This window comes from Phyllostomus hastatus, unplaced genomic scaffold (genome assembly GCF_019186645.2).
Source record: "Phyllostomus hastatus isolate PE091 unplaced genomic scaffold, TTU_PhHast_1.1 phas_scaffold_182, whole genome shotgun sequence".
Taxonomy (NCBI): Eukaryota; Metazoa; Chordata; class Mammalia; order Chiroptera; family Phyllostomidae; genus Phyllostomus; species Phyllostomus hastatus.
In genome coordinates, this window is record NW_025334013.1 from 2,633,014 (window position 1) to 2,650,050 (window position 17,037).

At 64.6% G+C, this 17,037-nt stretch overlaps 1 protein-coding gene across 3 annotated transcripts in view; it reads right to left on the minus strand.

Annotated features, from left to right (window-relative positions):
• NPHP4 (nephrocystin 4) overlaps positions 1 to 17,037 on the minus strand; it is a 68,390-nt gene that overhangs the window by 34,251 nt on the left and 17,102 nt on the right. For 2 of the 3 annotated variants that reach the window (XM_045858765.1, XM_045858763.1), the window contains 5 exons: positions 14,963 to 15,118; positions 11,507 to 11,643; positions 9,429 to 9,610; positions 8,838 to 8,964; positions 702 to 884 (listed from right to left, as the gene is read on the minus strand). In XM_045858765.1, coding sequence (XP_045714721.1) covers positions 702 to 884; positions 8,838 to 8,964; positions 9,429 to 9,610; positions 11,507 to 11,643; positions 14,963 to 15,118 — 785 coding nt within the window. The remainder of the gene's footprint in view (positions 1 to 701; positions 885 to 8,837; positions 8,965 to 9,428; positions 9,611 to 11,506; positions 11,644 to 14,962; positions 15,119 to 17,037) is intronic. The other variant, XM_045858764.1, reaches the window with a different exon arrangement.

A 17,037-nucleotide genomic window follows, 5' to 3' on the forward strand; every position in this document is an offset into this window, starting at 1 on the left:
TGCCCAGACAGGATGCCGCCGGCACACCGGAGCTGGGGCAGGGTTCCCCACAGTGTCTGTGGCCCCCTGGGTCACTGCTGGCCACCCCGCAAGGCCACCAGTGACCCGGGGACAGACGAGACCCCTCACACACCCCCCCACCTGGCTGTGCCCCACTCCCTCTGTGCTCCCCACACCACGGTTCAGAGACGGCCTCCTTTCAAAAGTGGGGTTTTCCAACTCTGGCTGTAGTCCCACCCTCCTCCCATGGCCGGGGAGAGCCGGGGGCCGGCGGGTGTGAGTGACAAGCCCCAGGACACACTGGGCTGCGCGCTGGCCGCCCGGCTCCCTCCCTGGCCCTCATGCCTCGTGGGGCCCACCCCCCAGGGCGCCATGCATTCCCAAGTCCTCCTCTAAAAGCCTCGGGCAGCACCGGCGTGGATCTCATTGTCAAGTGCGTACAAGTAAGAACCACAGCCCTGCCGGTCACCCGAGAGACTGACGCACGTGGAGAGCGATGTACAGACCCAAGGTCAAGGTGGCCTCCGTGAGCTCACAGCTCACGGCAGCTCAGCAATCACACGTCTTTAAGGGCACACCCACGACGAACAAATTCCCCTCGTGAAACATCAGCAACCACATGTGCCAACCTCTGGACATACAGGCGCCTGCTAAAAGCTCCTGGTAACAAGAGTCGTAACTGTGAAGCATTGACTACTCACCTCTTCGGAGCTCATGCTGGCCGGGGGCACCTTGTAGACCAGGCAGTGCAGGGGGCTGGGCTGGATCCCGCCCTGGAGAGGCAGCGTCAGGCTCCCGGAGCTGGCCTCCAGCCCGGGCCTCCAGACGGCCCAGCGCACCGTGTGCGTGCATGCCAGGCTGGCCAGGGAGGTGGCAGAAGCCGCCTGGAAAGGAAACAAAACACATGGCACGTGAGTGACCACACCATCCCCGCGGGCAGGGGGTGGGGGCGCTCTCACCGGAGGGAGCAGGAGGCCAGGCCAGGGAGCCTCACGGCCGTCTCAACGGGAAGGGCCCGAGGCAGAAGTGGGACACGGCGTCCCACGGCAGCAGAGCGCAGGAAGCCGCAGGGAAGCCAGCCTCCTGTTCTGAGAGCCCGCTGGCCTGGCCCGGAGCCCCCACCTGGAGGAGGCCAAGCCACGGCGGGGGGGGGGGGGCCGGGAGGAGAAAGAGCCCGAAGGCGGTGGGCGGGCACGTGGGCTGTGAGCACAGCCTGGCCCCCTGCCGCCCCCCGCCCACCCCAGCACAGCACCAGCTGGCCCTCTGGGATGCGGCAGGCCAGGGAACGGTGCATCCTCACGGCCCCGGAGCAGCCCAGGGGGCGGGGCCCTCCGTCCCACTGTCTCTCTGACCACCAGCCTGCGGCAGGCATAGTCACGGAGGCAGGCAGCCCTGGGGAGGAGTGGAGGCCCAGGCCGGCGGAAGGAAGGGTGCAGGGCGCCTCCCTGAAGGGAGGGGCCGGGGGCCGGCTGACTGCAGCTGTGTCGGGAGCCACTGGAAAGCGAGGCTCAGGGGGTGGCTGGGCTCCCCGACCCCCTGTGTCTCTGGCCGGACACAGCCCACCTCGTCTGCACCGGGACGAGAAGGGCCGACACATGCACACACAGAAGGCCCCTTCTGGCCCCGACACAGACCGCACGCGTGAGCGGGTCCCCGCAGAGGAGACCCGCACGCCCCGCCCAGGCCGGTGTCCCAGCCATTCCTTGCCAGGCGGTGCCCCGCCCTGTCGCACCCTCTACGTCCTGGGGGCGGGGGAAGCACCCGGATCAGCAGGTGGCTCCGAGTTCGTCCCACTTCCCCGCGTCCCCGTCATCGCTGGACCTCGAACCACCCGCTGACCCTTGACTGGAGCCGAGGTCCAGGCCCCAGGTGAGGCCACGGCCACCCTTTGCCCCGGTCACGGCGGCGAGCAGACGGTGGGTCCCTGTCAGTTCAACAAGGAGAAATCCACGTCCCGGGAGGGCGAGCAAGAACTCGGCGAAGTAAGAGCCCCGAGCGCCCGCCTCCGTCCGCCAGAGACGAGGCACCTGGGCCTCCCCCAGCGGCGGCTGGCGGTGACGCCCACGGTCCCCCCGGGCAGGGGCTGTGCACCAGTGAGGGGCTGCTCGCAAAGCCGCTGCTTTTCCAGAATAAAAGTATCACCAATGTACCCGGGAAACAGGCCTCAGAAAACGGCACGGATTATTCAATAAGATCTGGGCCACTTTGGTAAACAACCGTCCATAAAATCCAGCTTATTATAAAATCAAAATAAAATCAAATCCAAGTTTCCATGCTATTTGTGTAAGTCCTTCTGGTTTAATTTTTCAAATTGGGGGACTCTGACCCCTAACTTTCCAATTTCACAGTTCCTCGTGGTTTTCGGTTCGCAATCAATGCAGCTCTCTGCTGGGTGGAATTCCTGCTAGGTGCGCGTACACCCACCTTCCATCCTTCCGTCTCTCACCTCTGACGCTCGGTGAGTCACGGACTGGCCCTCCGGAGACGGGGAGGGGGGTGGGGGGTTGGGCAGGCAGGGAAGGCCCCGGGGCAATCCCTCGGGCTGCCGCCTGTCACCCTGCACTCTCTCCAGAGCAGCAGCAGGCGGGTGACACCCCAGCAGGACCCTCCCGGACAGCCCCTCCCCCGCTCTGAGGAGCAGGCCGGCGCCCCCAGCTGGTCCTGGGACGCAGCTCCCCGTCAGTGGCTTCCGGTGGCTGAGATCAGATCCGTTACTTTCTGACGTCTCATCCTGCAAACTGGGTTTGATTTCGTGCAAACGGAAGATAAAACGTTCTCGGACGTGTTTCCACGGAGGCTCTTAATCAGAAGAGCAAACAGCGGGCAGAAGGCCACAGGCGCGCGCCCCGACCTCGAGCCGGGTCTGTCGCGGAGCGGAAGTGTCCCTGCACGGGCGAAGCAGAAAACGGACCCCTGACCCTGGGAAAGCGGCAGTCGAGGGTCCCGCGGGGCAGCGCACGGCGGCCCCAGGAGTCACACCCCCCCCAGCCCCTGGACTCTGCGCCCGGCAGGCGGTAAACTTAATTAATTGGTGGTGTGAGACGGAGGAGAGCGAGGCTGCCCGGGGGCCTGACCCCGGGACCAGCGTCCTCGGGAGAGCGGCGCAGCGAGCGCCGCGAGGCGGAGACACACGCAGAGGCCAGGCCGCCGCAGGCAGAGGCAGCAGCGGGGGAGCAGCGTGGCCATGGCCGCAGAATGCCCGCAGCCACACCTCCTGGAGGTGGCGGGACCCCCGCCCCCACCTCCACCGAGCTCTGCCGACACCCGGGCCTGGGCGCAGCGGAGCTCACTTGGGAGCGGCGGCCTCAGACTGCGCAGGAAAAGATGCCCGTTGTTTTAAGCCACAGAGTTCACCACGGCCATTTCTTCCAGCAGCCCCAGGAACCGGACCGAGTGCCCTTGGCCTCCGTCGTCAGAGCAACCTGAGACTCACTCGGCAGCAGGTTGAACGCCAGTCATTCACGGGGCCGAGGTTCCCTCCGCCCAGGGCCCCACGCTGGCCTCCAGGCTGCTCCCGCCACACCGAGTCCGGGCACCGCGGCCCCACGGCCCGGTGACACACTGCAGGGGCGACAGGGCCGGGGGAGGTCCCTGCCCCCGAGACCACGGCGGAGGCAAGCCCAGGGACGAACCCCCGGTGGGGGCCGCCACCACTCTGGGGCCTCTGGCTGAACGCAAATGGATAAAAACACCCCGTGGTGTGAACCGTCCCCTGATGTCCCTGGTGTCACACAGGTCACAGAGGAGTGGAGACGCCGCCAGGAACACACAGCGGGGAGAAGCTGAGGGAACCGTATTACAGAGGGAGCGGGGCAGGGAGGCAGCTCGGGGCCCTGGGCCGGGCACAGGCGTGTGCGCACTCACACGGTGCAGGCGTGACCATGACACGCCCCGTGCACGTGACCCTCACCGCGGCCCCAGAAGGCAGACCGCTGAGGGGCTGCAGCCGCGCACGGTGGGCGGCCCGGGGCCGTCCTGGGAGGGGAGGGGGGCTGGGCACACGCATACCAGCTCCGGGGACTCGGAGCTGGACGCCGGGCGAGGGACGAGGTTCTCTTCAGATTCCTGGTTGCCGAACATCCTGGGACCCGAGGGGGAGGGTCAGGAGAGAAGGTGCCCGGGCCGGGCTTGGGCCTCCCTCCGTCCCCAACTGAGTCCTGCAGAGCCCTCCCCCGCTGGGCTTGGGTTTGGGGCCTGGGCCTCCCTTCCCAGGGCACTGCCCCTCCCCTCCTCGGTCCACAGTGGACCCCCTGCCCCGGGGCAGCGCGAGTCCAGGGCAGGGGTGCACACGAGATGGACCCAGTCTCCCCACGGCAATGTCCAGGGGTCTCCGGAGAAGCAGCTCTCTGGCTGAGACCCCCGCCTGGCGACGCAGTGAAGAATCAGCCGTCCACAGCCACACCCCGCCCTACCCCCACCGCACTGGGTGACCCTGGCCACAGCGGGAGAGGAGAGGGCAACAGATGAAGGCACAGGGCGAGGAGGGGACCGCAGGCCGAGGCCGCGGGCAGGACTCGGAGTACACGCGAGGATCGAGCAAACGCAGGCCGGCTGGCCCTGAAGTCCGAGCCGCGCTCGTCACGCGACAGTGCAGCCACCGGGGCCGGTCAGTGAAGGGGACACGGGCCTCTCGCTCACGTCTTACAGCTGCACGGGCGTCTGTAGGCATCTCAAAGTAAAGCTTAATTCTAAAACCCTGCGTGGCACATACGAGCTTTATAAAGCGCTGGTAATTTTTTAAAAAATGACTCACCACACAAGCAGAAAACTGAAAAGCCCTACCTCGTTAGGCTAGAAGATATCATAAAGAAGAAAACCTCGTTTACAATAGCAGCGCAAAAACTACATATCTATGAATAAACTTAACAAGAACGGCTCAACTGTTTTAAACTGCGTTTTTCAAAGTATTTTTTAGAAACCACTCCAGAATGGCTCAAAAACAGACGGGAACTATGGAAGGACACCCCTCGTTCTGGGCGGGGCACCGCCGCGGAGGCCCCGAGACGCCTGGGCTCTCGAACCCGCCTTGCAGACGTGCGGGGAGCGGGAGGCGGAGGTGGGGCGAGGCAGGAACACGGGACCGAGGCAGGCTCCACGGCGGACCAGGGGAAGCTAGGAGGGGTCGGCGCACGGGAGGATGAAACCAGGGAGATTACCGAGTGTCGCCGTGGATGACGCCCTTCTCTTGCCCAAATTTTGAGGGAAAAACTAAAATGTGCATTATACACAGACAGTAGTCATTAAAATGTCTTGTGCCTTGTACCTGTTCTTGGGTTTTGTGAGTATTTGTTACACAAAATTTTCTGGGGCCATAATGTGTTTGAAAGTAAATGCTAAAATTATAATACAAAAACCAACTATCTAAATATAAGTAAATAAATAACTGGATTAAAAAATTAAAACAGCCCTGGCTGGTGTAGCTCAGTGGATTGAGCGCGGGCTGCAAACCAAAGCATCGCAGGTTCGATTCCCAGTCAGGGCACCTGCCTGGGTTGCAGGCCATGGCCCCCAGCAACCACACATTGATGTTTCTCTCTCTGTCTCTCCCCCCGTCCCTCCCTCCCTTCCCTCTCTAAAAGTGAATAAGTAAATAAAAAAATTTAAAAAGATTTTCTTCTTGAAAGTTTGGCCCCAAAACATGGTACACATTGTACCTGGCAATACACAGTATTGGGTCTGAAGAACAGGGAAGAAAAGAGGAAAGGAAAGTGAACAGCGCTGCAGGGACCGTGGGACGCCGAGGGGAATGACACCCCCGTCATGGGGGCCTCGGGGGGGGGGGGACGGGGAGGAAGGAACAGAGAGACGGTGTGAGCAAGAAGCGACTCACAGCCGTCCGAGTTGGAGCAAAGACATGAACATAAACACCAAAGAACTCGGAGCACGAGGGACCCACAGGGACCCACGCCAAGCCCCAAGCTGCACTATAACCAAACTTTGAAAAGACAAAGAGAATCATGAAAGCCAAGAGAAAGAAGTAAAATGTCGCATTTGTGAGGGACCCGCCATCCGATGGTTGGCAGCCTTCTCCAGCTAACTGCCAGCCCAGCAGAACCAGACAAATTCCTGGGAACACCAGCCTGCCAAGACTGAACCACAAGACACGGAAAATCTGGTCAGATTAACTGGTAAGGAGATTGAATCCGTAATCACATCTCCCAACAAAGAAAAGCGTTGGGCCTTGGGGCTTCACGGGTGAATTCTGCCAAATACTTGAAGAACTAATACTAGTACCTTCCCAAAATTTCCCCCCAAAAAGTGAGGGGGAGGGAACAGCTCCTAACTTTTCCTACAAGGCCAGCATAACTGACACCCAAGCCGGAGAAAGACACCACCAGGAAGCAAACTGCAAGCCCTGGCCGGCGTAGCTCAGTGGATTGAGCACAGGCTGCAAACCAGGCATCGCAGGTTCGATTCCCAGTCAGGGCACATGCCTGGGTTGCAGGCCATAGCCTCCAGCAGCCGCACATTGATGTTTCTCTCTCTCTCTCTCTCTCCCTTCCCTCTCTAAAAATAAATAAATAAAATCTTTAAGAGAAAGAAAGCAAACTGCAGAATATTCTTCGTGAACACAAACGCAAAGATGCTCAGCGACACACCGGCGAGCAGGGCTCAGCCGCACAGTACAGGGACCATGCACCCTGACCCGGAGGACTCTGCTCCTGGGACGCAGGGACGGGCCCGCACACGAAATGCAGCACACCGACCGACGCAGCGCGCCCCACGGACAGAACAGAGAGTGGGAGAACCACACCATCTTCTCAACCGACGCAGAACAGCGGTTGACGAAATTCAACACCCTTTTGCTATAAAAAAAACACTCAACAACTAGGCCTAGAAGAAAACCACTTCAACGTGATAAAAGCCACACGCGAGAAGCCCGCAGCAAACACCGCGCCCGATGCAAGGCGGAGAGCCCCTCCTCCGGGGAAGGCAGGAGAGCGCTTCCCCGCCTCGACCCGGCCCACAGCCGGGAGAGCCGCGTGGCCGAGGAGGAGGGGGACTCACACGGCGGACGTCGCTGGAAAGAGAAGACGGGGAAGGGGGAGAGTGGAACCACCCGGTGTGGTTTCTCACGGACCGCAACCCCGAACACCGCGAGGAACGCCGACACTCCCCAAGGCACCTGCAGAGTCAGCGCGGCCCCTGCCGACACCCCAGCGCTGCGTCCTGCAGAAATGCAAACCCCACCCTCAAGCCCGCCGAACCCTCCAGGGCCAGCCCCAGCGGGCAGACCAACAGCGTCGGGAAAGGACTTCGCGCAGAGCCGCAGCGAGCAGCACCGCGCGGTGCCCGCGCACAGGCAGGCACACGGACAGATGGATGGACGGACGGACGGACGGACGGACGGAGCGGCGGAGGGGCGGGCCCAGAGAGCTGCCCTCGGTGACTGGGGACAAGAGCCCTGACCGTCAACGGGGAACGCAGAGCCTCTTCAGCAAGTGCTGCCGGGAAAACCGGACGCCACACGCGGAAGGACGAGGTGGACCCTGGCCGGTCACCGCACACGAAAGGTGGGTCACGGTGGAGCCCCGTGTTTCGGCTGAGATGAACCGCCAGTCGAAAGAACGGAGGGGCCCCGGCCAGCCACGGCCCGAGGGCGCTGGCCGGGAAGCAGCAGCACGCCCCCGCGAGGAGTTCCAGAACAACGGAGTGTCACCCCGGACATCCCAGCTGCTGCACACGGACTTTGTAACAGTAAGGAGACTAATTACCATTCTGGAGGGAACATCGCCTCACTGTACATGATGCGTGGAGGGCCGCGTGGAGTCCCCTATCGAGGTGCCAGGCCCACGCTGCACGGGGCCAGCACCCTCCCAATGCCCCCAGCCCACTGGGTGACACCCGGGGACACCACACCTGCACCCACACTTCCTCCCCCAGGCTCCGGTCACGGCCCCGAGGCCCGTCCCTCGTGGCGGAGGCCCAGCCCCAGCCCAGAGCGCCCGCCCCACGCGGCAGATGCACAGCCGCCCGCTACCTGAAATTCCCGGCGATAAAGAAGAGCAGAGTGTCACTAGAATGACCGTGACCGTGTGTTTGGCTGTAGGACACCTGCCTCTAGCTCCGTTCCCTGAATAGGACCCTGAATGACACAGACCCGCGGTGTGGACGTCGGGGAGGCCGGCGGCGGCCACCAGAGCAGACGGACATGTACAGCAGCCTGTGTCCTGACGCCGTCCCCTCCCGGGCTCGCCCCGCGGCCGACCGACGGGCCTCCTGTTCCCCCGTCAGCCGCGCCGTAACGCCAGCCGGCCCACCCCTCGGGAGGTAACTGGGGTGCCCCTTTCCTCAGTCTCCGACTGACTTGTTACATGGTGTTTGCTTTTCCAAACAGAAAAACAGATCTCGAGAATGGCACGATGCGGGCTTTCCACGGACTGCACCCGTGAAGTCTGGTGGCCGAACCCCGAGAATCCGCAGTGACCGCACAGGCCCGAGCAGAGCGCATTGGGAGAGACCGCGGCCGCCAGCGCAGACTCAGGCCTGCCCATGCTTAGCGTCCCTCGGAAAATGCAGCAGCGAACGGCCTCATTGTTCAAAGCAATTATCAGCCCGACAGTTAGGAGTCCCTAACCGGGGATGGGGGGGGGGGACGTCCCGCAGAGCCCTCTCCTCTCCCCCACCGGCCAGCATCAAATCCCACGCTGTCAGCACAGAGGCGGAAGGACGAGGCTGCCACGGGGGTGAAAGGCTTCCTGGAGCCTGTCCCTCGCGGGTTGTCGGGCTGCTGCCGTGACCGCACCGCCGCGGGGGAGCTGTGCCGGTGGGGACCGGCGGGGGCCGTGGCCGGGGGCGCCGTGGCCAGGGGGGCCGTGGCGGGGGGGGGGCCTTACGTTGCCGTCCACTCCCGAGGGGCCGCTCAGCACGTACTCCAGCTGGAAGACGACGGCGAAGGCGGGGTGCCGGGCCATCTCGGGCACTCGCAGGCGGCTTCTCAGAACCAGAGCCTGGTTGCCAGAGCTGCGTGCGACAGGAGCACGCGGCAGGGGCCCGTCAGGGGCAGCTCCCCCGCCCCGCACCCCTCCCCCACCGTCACCACCCCTGCGCAGCCAGCCCCGCCCCAGGGAAGTGGGGCCTCTGAGCTCCTCCGGGCCCACAGGGAACCCTTTTTCCGAGTGGCCCACGAGGTGTCCGGAGGCGGGACCTGTATGCCCGGTCCCCCAGGAGGCTCCGCCCGCAGCGCCAGCGGCTGCCGCCCTCGGAGGTGCCTTTGGCCCTGAGCCGGGAAGCACAGGCCGCGCAGAGCAGCAGACCTCACGGCGCTGAGGTGGTTGGCCTGCTGCCGACGGGCACAGCTTGGCAAGAGGGAACGCAGGCACCCGGGAGGGACCACGCCCCACGTGCAAGAGCGACTTCGTCTCACGTGGGCGCCTGCTCACCCCTCCTAACCCCCGGGGGCCGGACTCGGGGCCCTGGGCGGGTACCTGGCCTTGGACGAGGAGCCGACCTTCCTGCTGAAGCTGGCCGAGCGCGTCAGCGCCACCTCCCGCTCGGGCACCAGCACCATGACCTGCGGCCTGTGCACGAAGCCCAGGCCGCTGTGCACGCCGACACACAGGCGCCGCTCCGAGATCTCCAGGGCGCCGCCGTCCAGCGGGCCGCCGCCCTGCAAGAGCACAGGTCAGCCGGCATCAGGCCTGGGCAGAGGGGAGAGGGGCTCGCCGCCCGAGTCCCCGGGGAGGGGCACGCAGAGAGGAGAGGCCGTGACAGAAGTCTCAGCCCTTTCCAGATCGCATGGCGCTCCGTCAGAGAGAGTCCCAGCGAAGGGCAGGTGAGTCCATCACTCGAAACCGGCCAGCGCGGGGCGTCTGCTGGGTAGCTGGGGACCTCCTCGGGCAGCATGTTCTTCTCCAAGCCGTGCCCCTCGGATGCCCGGGCACCAGGATCGTGCCCTGAGTCTCCCAGGCTGAGCTGCCCTTCTCAAACTGGCCGCCGAGGACCTCAGCACCGGTCCCAGGGCCGGGGGTCCGAGGCACGGGAGCCCCCATGGAGGGTGGCACTGGCGGAGGCGCCTGGCCCAGCCGGCTTCACGGCCTCAGCCCCCCGCGGGGCTCGGGCACTGCAGACCGCGGGCGGACAGGCCGCGGGGAAGGGGACCTGTTCAGGCAGTCGGTCGTAAACCAATATCAAAGGAATCCGCCCCAAAGTGGGCGCGGGATATTAAAGTGTTTCATCTTCAGAAAAAATGTGCAGGCGCGCTAACAAATGAGCCAGGACAGTCCTCCAGGCTCTTGCTGCTGATTAAGTTACGGGGCTGCAGGAGGATGACGCCTGGACCTCCGAGCATTCCCCGCCGCCCGCTCATCACGCGGAGCGGGCGTGTGCGCTGCCTCCGAGTCCCTGAGCGGGGCGGGCTCGCCGGCGGAGGCGGCGCGGTGTCGCCGGTGAGCGGGCAGCAGACGCCCACGGACAGTGGGGGCGCACAACAAAGCGGTGGTTTTACGGGAACGTGTGAAACGCAACAAGGGCGCTCTCCCAGCACGTCCGCCAGCAGAGCCCGCTCTGAGCAGTGAGGGAGCGGCGGGAACCCCAGGGAACACGTGAGCGCCACTTCGACCCCCCCAGGTGTTTCTGTCTCACATGGGACCACGTGACCGGGAGCTCCATTTCCCAGGACGGCCACCTCACTTGTGCGTGTGCGTGCATGCGTGTGTGTGTGTGCGCGTGGTTAATAACTGCTCACTGCCTAGGCTGTGGGGCAGGCACTGACGGACCACAGCGGTCAGGCTCACGACCGATGAATAAAGGACTGACTGCGTGCCGCCACTTGCCCTCCCGGCGGGTGCGGTGCTGAGCCACTCGCGTCCCCGTCCCCCGGCTCGAACACGGCCGCGGGGACCGAGGCTGACCAGCAGGCAGGCGAGGAGCCCAGGGGCTCCGGCAGGGGTCTGGCCGGAGGAGGGGCCCTCGGGCAGGCGGTCGGCGCCGGGGCCGGAAGCCCGAGGGCGCCTGCACGGAGGACGAGCAGGGCAGGGAGCCACGTGCTCAGAGGCCGCACTGGGCACGGGGCGCCGCCCCGACGACAAGGCGAAGACAAGGCCCCGCCGTGTCCGGGCGCCCCCCACGGGCTCTCAGGGGAAGGGCGGACGGGAGCGCGCTCACGCGGCGGGCTGAGCCCGACGGGCTTGGGGGCACCTGACCAGCAGTCTGCTCGGACGGGGCGAAATGACCGGGACTCGAACACCGCCGTGGGCAGAGCTGGACGCCCTCGAAACGCCCTCTGCAGGAGTCGGCTAGTCCGTGCCCCCCTGCCCTCACTCGGCGACTCGTTTATCCGACGGGGCCAGCTGAAGGTATGTCCCAGGTGACGCCAGCTCATGTTTCCAAGTGACACCACCTTCGTCCCCGTCAAAGCGAACACAAGAGTCTGGATGTCCCTCTTCCGCCACGGACAGGGAAAGACGGGCCCGGGTCCCCAGCGCGGGGACGGTGCCCCCACCCCGGGCAGCGGCGGAGGCTGCGCTCTGCCACCGGCATGGCCCCTGCCCTCGGCGGACAGTACCTCCCGGACGTGGTCGCTGGTGAGCAGTGCCAGCAGCTCCTCCTCGAATTTCTCCAGGGAGGGGTACAGCGTGACGAAGACCTCGTCCAAGTACCACGTGACCGACCTCTGCAGGCGGGGCTTCCGGAGGGCGTCCCCTGAAACGAGGAGAGCACGCGTGGTCCGTGGTGGGCGGTCCTCGGAGGCTCGGGCCGCGGTGAGCAGCCCCGCGGGTGGTGGGGAAGGAGGCGGGGGGCCGTGTGGACGGGACACGGAGTCAGAACCCAGGGCGGTGCTGGCCCAGGCGCTCACCTGACGGCACAAACACACCTTGTATTTGAGGCCCGAGCCCCGGCCCAGCCTCCGCCGGGGCCAGCGTTGTGACTGGCCGTCCAAGAGCACGGATGACAGGATGCGGGGGACGCCGGCTCCCATCGGTGCAGCCCCCCCTTCTGTGCCTCCGTCCCCTCCAGCAAGAGCTCGGCCAGAGGAGCCGTCCTCACCTCGCCACACTGACCTCCAACCCCTGGGAACAGGCGGCGTCCTCAGCCGCGCGCAGAGACAGAAGTTGGGCCCGGGCCGGCGCCACAGGGCACAAGGCCCTGTCCTGGTGCAGACGCGTCCTCGGACCCGAGCTCCTTGAGCACAGATGGGGACACCAGCCCCTGGCCCCAGGCCGCGTCCGGGGCAGAGCAGGACACGTGAAAACCCCGGCTGCCGGGGGGGGCCTGCGTGTCCGCCGGCGCAGGGGGAGGCCCGCACAGCCTGCTACTTTCCCTAAACACACGGCCCTGTGGGGGCCTCGCGTCCCCGTCACCGGGACCGTCCCCGTTCTGGGCCTCTCTGTCCTTCAGAGCTCTCAGGATTACGTAGCGGTTTCTGCACGCGGTCTTAGCTTTGAAAAGGCAATGCCGAAGTTTAAAAAAACAGGAGCTGACACGAGACTCGGAGGGGGAGAAAGTGCAGAGGGAAGGCCGCGGTGCTGTCCGGCCGGAGGCCCGGGTCCGAGCGACAGACGGACAGGTCGGCCTCCCCCTCCTGGCACCGAGACCTGAAGTCCCCACAGGCAGCCCTGGCCGGGCGCTCGGGCGGTTGAGCGTTGTCGCCGGCACCAAAAGGTCTCGGGTTTTATCCCCCTGGTCAGGGCACATGCCTAGGTCGTGGGTTCGATCCCCGATCAGGGCATGTACAGGAGGCAACCGATCGATGTTTCTCACATCGATGTTTCTCCCCCCTCCCTCCCTCTCTCTCTAAACCAATAAACATATCCTCTCTCCGGTGAGGACTCATTAAAACAAAGTATCCTCATGCTCCCTCTGCCCCAGTAATGCCGCTTTCTGCACCCATTCAGCAAAAGAAGCAAGGCATTCATTCATCAGAGCGTTACTTACACTAGAGAAAAGTGAGACACAACCCAATGCTCAGAAATGGGGGAATTTAAGTAAGCTGCGCATCCACATGGAATGGGAACGAAAATCCAGTTGTCAAAGACAATTTAGTGGTCACAAAGTAACCGTAACAGTGGAGAAAAGAAAAACATGTAAGCCTGCCCTCTTGATGCCCATTCTACTTCAACACGTGCATTTACGTGTGTGTGTGTGCGCACACACACGCACCTGCAGGCGGTGATCACGGGTGATAGTATTTCCCTCTCCGTGGTTCTCCACATCCTCCCCGAAACAAGGACGCATGAGGCGTGGCGCCTCTGGGAAAGTGTGTGCGTTCCTTCCACCATGCCTGAGTGTCCGCAGCAGCCCCGAGGACGCAGAACCAAGCGCAAGTGCAGTGCAGGCAGCTTGACGCACGACGGGCCGAAGGTGGGGACGACCAGGTGCCCATCACGAGTGAGCGGATAAACCGAACGTGGTCCGTCCGCACCGCGGGACTGCCTACCGCTCGGCCTCGGGGGGGAGGGGGACCCGGGCCCGCGCCACGACACGGACGGACCTCGGGGACATGGTGCCGAGGGACACGGGCCATGCAAGGCATCCATCTGCCCAGAGCAGGGGTCGGGCACAGCGGGCGTCTTCTCTGGTCACCGGGGGCCCTGACGACGAGCAGTCCCCCCGTTCTCCCCAGGACAGCGGGCGCGGCCCCCGCCGGGGGCCAGTTGGGCTCCCCCACCCCTCGCCCGCCAGGGCGCGTTCGGGCTCTGCTCCCACCGATTCCAAACCACCACGTAAACGGCACTGCGCACCGGCGTGTCCCAGGCATGGCCGCTCCACACCAGCGGGGCCACGGGGCTCAGGCCTCTCCTGAGAACGTGAGCTTTGCGGGCGAGGAGCTGGAACCACGCTCCCAATCAAACCTCCGCTCCGCAGCGCGGCGCCTGGACGCCGAGGCCTCACGCGAGAGACTAGGAACCGAACTCGGGCCGTCTGGGCGTCTGGCCGGCTCTTCCCATCCATGGCCCGGGAGCGGGTCTGGGCTGAGCGTCGGTGTTTCCGAGTTTACCTGCAGTTCTGCTGACACCCGCTGGCCGGCCGCAGGGATGCTGCGCTCAGGCCCAGCCCGGGGGCCGAGAGGCTGACGCAGAGCGCAGAGCGGGCGTGCCCGGCACCCTCACCCCGGCACACGGCACTGACCGAGGGCGTGCCCGGCACCCTCATCCCGGCACACAGCACTGACCGAGGGCGTGCCCGGCACCCTCACCCGGCACACGGCGCTGACCGAGGGCCCCGGCCAGGGCGCCGGCCACGGCCGGGGTCTCAGAGCCGCAGCTCTCACGGTCTCTCCCTCAAGCCCAGCAGATGCCCTCGAGGCTCTCTCCGTCTCCCAGGACCCGAGGCCCTCCTCTCCCCCACAAGGGACAAATACTGCAGGACCCCGCCCATACGAAGTGACCGGAACAGTCTTGTTCAGAGGGACGGAGGGAGGGAGCCAGGGACAGGGTGCGAGCACTCAGTGGGGACGGGGTTTCAGTTTGGGAGGACGGACCGCTCGAGGGCGATGGCGGGTGCTTGCACAACAGTGCGAATGCGCTTGATGCCACTGAGTGCTTCACACAAAAAAACATACATTTTATGTCTCTTTATCACAATTTACAAATAGTAGTAATCCAGCCACTGACGTGGAGGTCTAGGAAGGTGACACGTGGCAACAGTGCTCTCCCGGCCACGGACATAAACACACGACTGCTCCTCTCGCAGGAGCACCTCCTGAGGCAAGGAGGCGGAGGTGACGAGGGGGACGAGAGGCTGATCAGGAAGGGACTCCGGACAGCGATGGCGCTGCCGCCTCCTGCGCCCCCTCCTCCTGCTCCCCCTGCTGCCCCTGCCGCTCCCCCTCCCCCTGCCGCTCCCCCTCCTCCTCCTCCCCCCACTCCTCCTGCTCCTCCTCCCCCGCCAGGCTGTTTGCTGAGAGGTGCTGACCACAGCCCGCTGGTCCTCGCCTGCCCAACGGACCCCGATTCCTATGAGGCAGGACCGTGAACCGACAAGTGGGGAAAACGAGGCAGCCCTTACCCGTGTCCCTTACCCGTGTCCCCGTGAGCTGGAAGGAGGCCAGGTATGGGCTGCAGCCCCGACACCAGCAGGTTCTCGGGCAGCAGGTGGAAGGCGGGCTCCAGGGCCGGGTGCGGCCGCAGGGTGCACTGCAGGCTGCAGTTCTCGATCACGGTCATGTGCTTGTTTTCTGGGGGGGGGAAGCGCCTCTGTGAGAGCTGGAGCCGAGGGCTCTTCCGTCAAGTCAGCAGACAAACTGAGACCCTCAGACCTGAGCGGACACCACACACAGGAAAGTGTTTTTCTAGGGAGACAGAGGGGTTACTCTGTCGGTTCAGCAAAGAATGGGGGGGGGGTGGGGATCTCTAGTAACTTTCTCCGGTAAAACTGCAAGGAAGAGATGCTTGTGTTTACCGCGACGGAACAACCGTCTCCGGCTCGCACCTTCCCCAGGGCGGAGGCCCTTCCCAGGCTTCAGCCAGCCGGGGCCGCCCCCGGCCGCAGCACCGGTGTCCCTGGGGCCCCGCCAGGCGGCAAGGCCGGGCCTGGGGACGGGGCCTCCGAGACACAGCCCTGTCCACAAGGGCGGCCGGTTCCTCTGGGGGGAGGGCTAAGGCTCGGCCGATCAACCTGCATAACACATGCAGAGCAGATCCGAACCCCAAGGACAGCTCTGATAAGGCGCTGGGAAAAGCAGGGGGAGGGAAAGGTCCCAGAGGGAGCGCGGACAAGGAGCTCAGACCCAGCGCGCCAGGAGAAAGAGGGAACAGCTCCACCAGCAGGGGCTGGGGCGCAGGGAGGGGCACACCCCGGAAGCACAGGGCCTTGGGGTTGAGACACTCCCACCAAATGGTTGATTGTACTTGGGCTTGATTTCCTCCACTGACAGGGGCCTCACCACCTCCTGAAACACGCTATATGATTCTTAAGAAAAGAGCTAAAGGCGACCTACTGCACTCATGATTACCTCACCATGCCAAACACGGGCTCTGCTCACTTTAAAACGTTAGATGCCCCCTGAGGCCCTTTCCGACCACCTCTGTGGAGGGCACGCAGGGGAAACGCTGCGGAATCGCGACTGCACAGCCCTGCCTGGGACCCAGCCGTCCCGTGGGCGGGAGGTTGCCTGGGAGACCACCCGCACCCCTGTGAGGGGCAGCGTGGCGCCAACCCGCACCCTTCCCCAGCACGGCCCTCGTGTCCCCTGCGGGGCCTGAGTCCGTCCCGCACGGCCACCCCCCCAGTGCCGCACAACCGTGAAGGGAGAGAGGGGCTTTCTACACGTGACATGACGCATTCTCGAAGACAAATCGTTACGGGGGCAGGCAAGGGCCAGCGCCACAAGGAAAAGGAGCCGTGTGCCCACAACTGAAAACAGGACTGGGCACCCCGAAAGGACCCACGGAACTCAGAGGGCCACCCGGGCGCAGGTGAAGGAGCGACCTCCCTCTGACCCTCTCTGTACTTCCCCGTGCTTGCTGAACCCTGAACCACGTGAGTGTATCACCCACTCGAGAAAACACCACGCACTTCTGGCAATGACAGCCGAGGGGGTACGCTCGCAGCCCGTGGCCGGTCCTCCCCGGGCTTCCCTGTGCAGGCGCGGCCCCCCCAGACATTCCGACGGCACCCGAAACCACGGGCGCCACGGCAGCGTGGCGTGTACGCCACCTAACGGTCCTGACTCTAGGGAGACCCCGGGGAGAAGACGCCGGCCAGGTGATAGTTAAATTCAACTGAGAGATAACCTAACAGCCAATCTTCATCACTAAAATGAAGTTTCTGCCTGTTTCAAAATTCGGTGGGAGGTGGAGGCGATGGGGCTGGTGTGACTCCTTCACGCGGACTCCGTGACGAACACCACTCCCGTCACGGGACCCAGGCAGCGTCTCCGAGAGGGAGGAAGCCCCGCTCTCACACAGACCCACCTGCAACCGCGTGGCCGTCCGCCCCCGGCACAGTCGGCACGGGCCTCGCGCGGCCTTGGGAGTGGCCGGTGGTCCACCCCCACGTCCACAGGCTGCCCCTCACGCCCACCCTCCCCGTGGCCGTGGCCAGGGGGCCTGCACGTCCCTCCCGGCACGCCACCCCTGGGCCTCCTGGGAGACA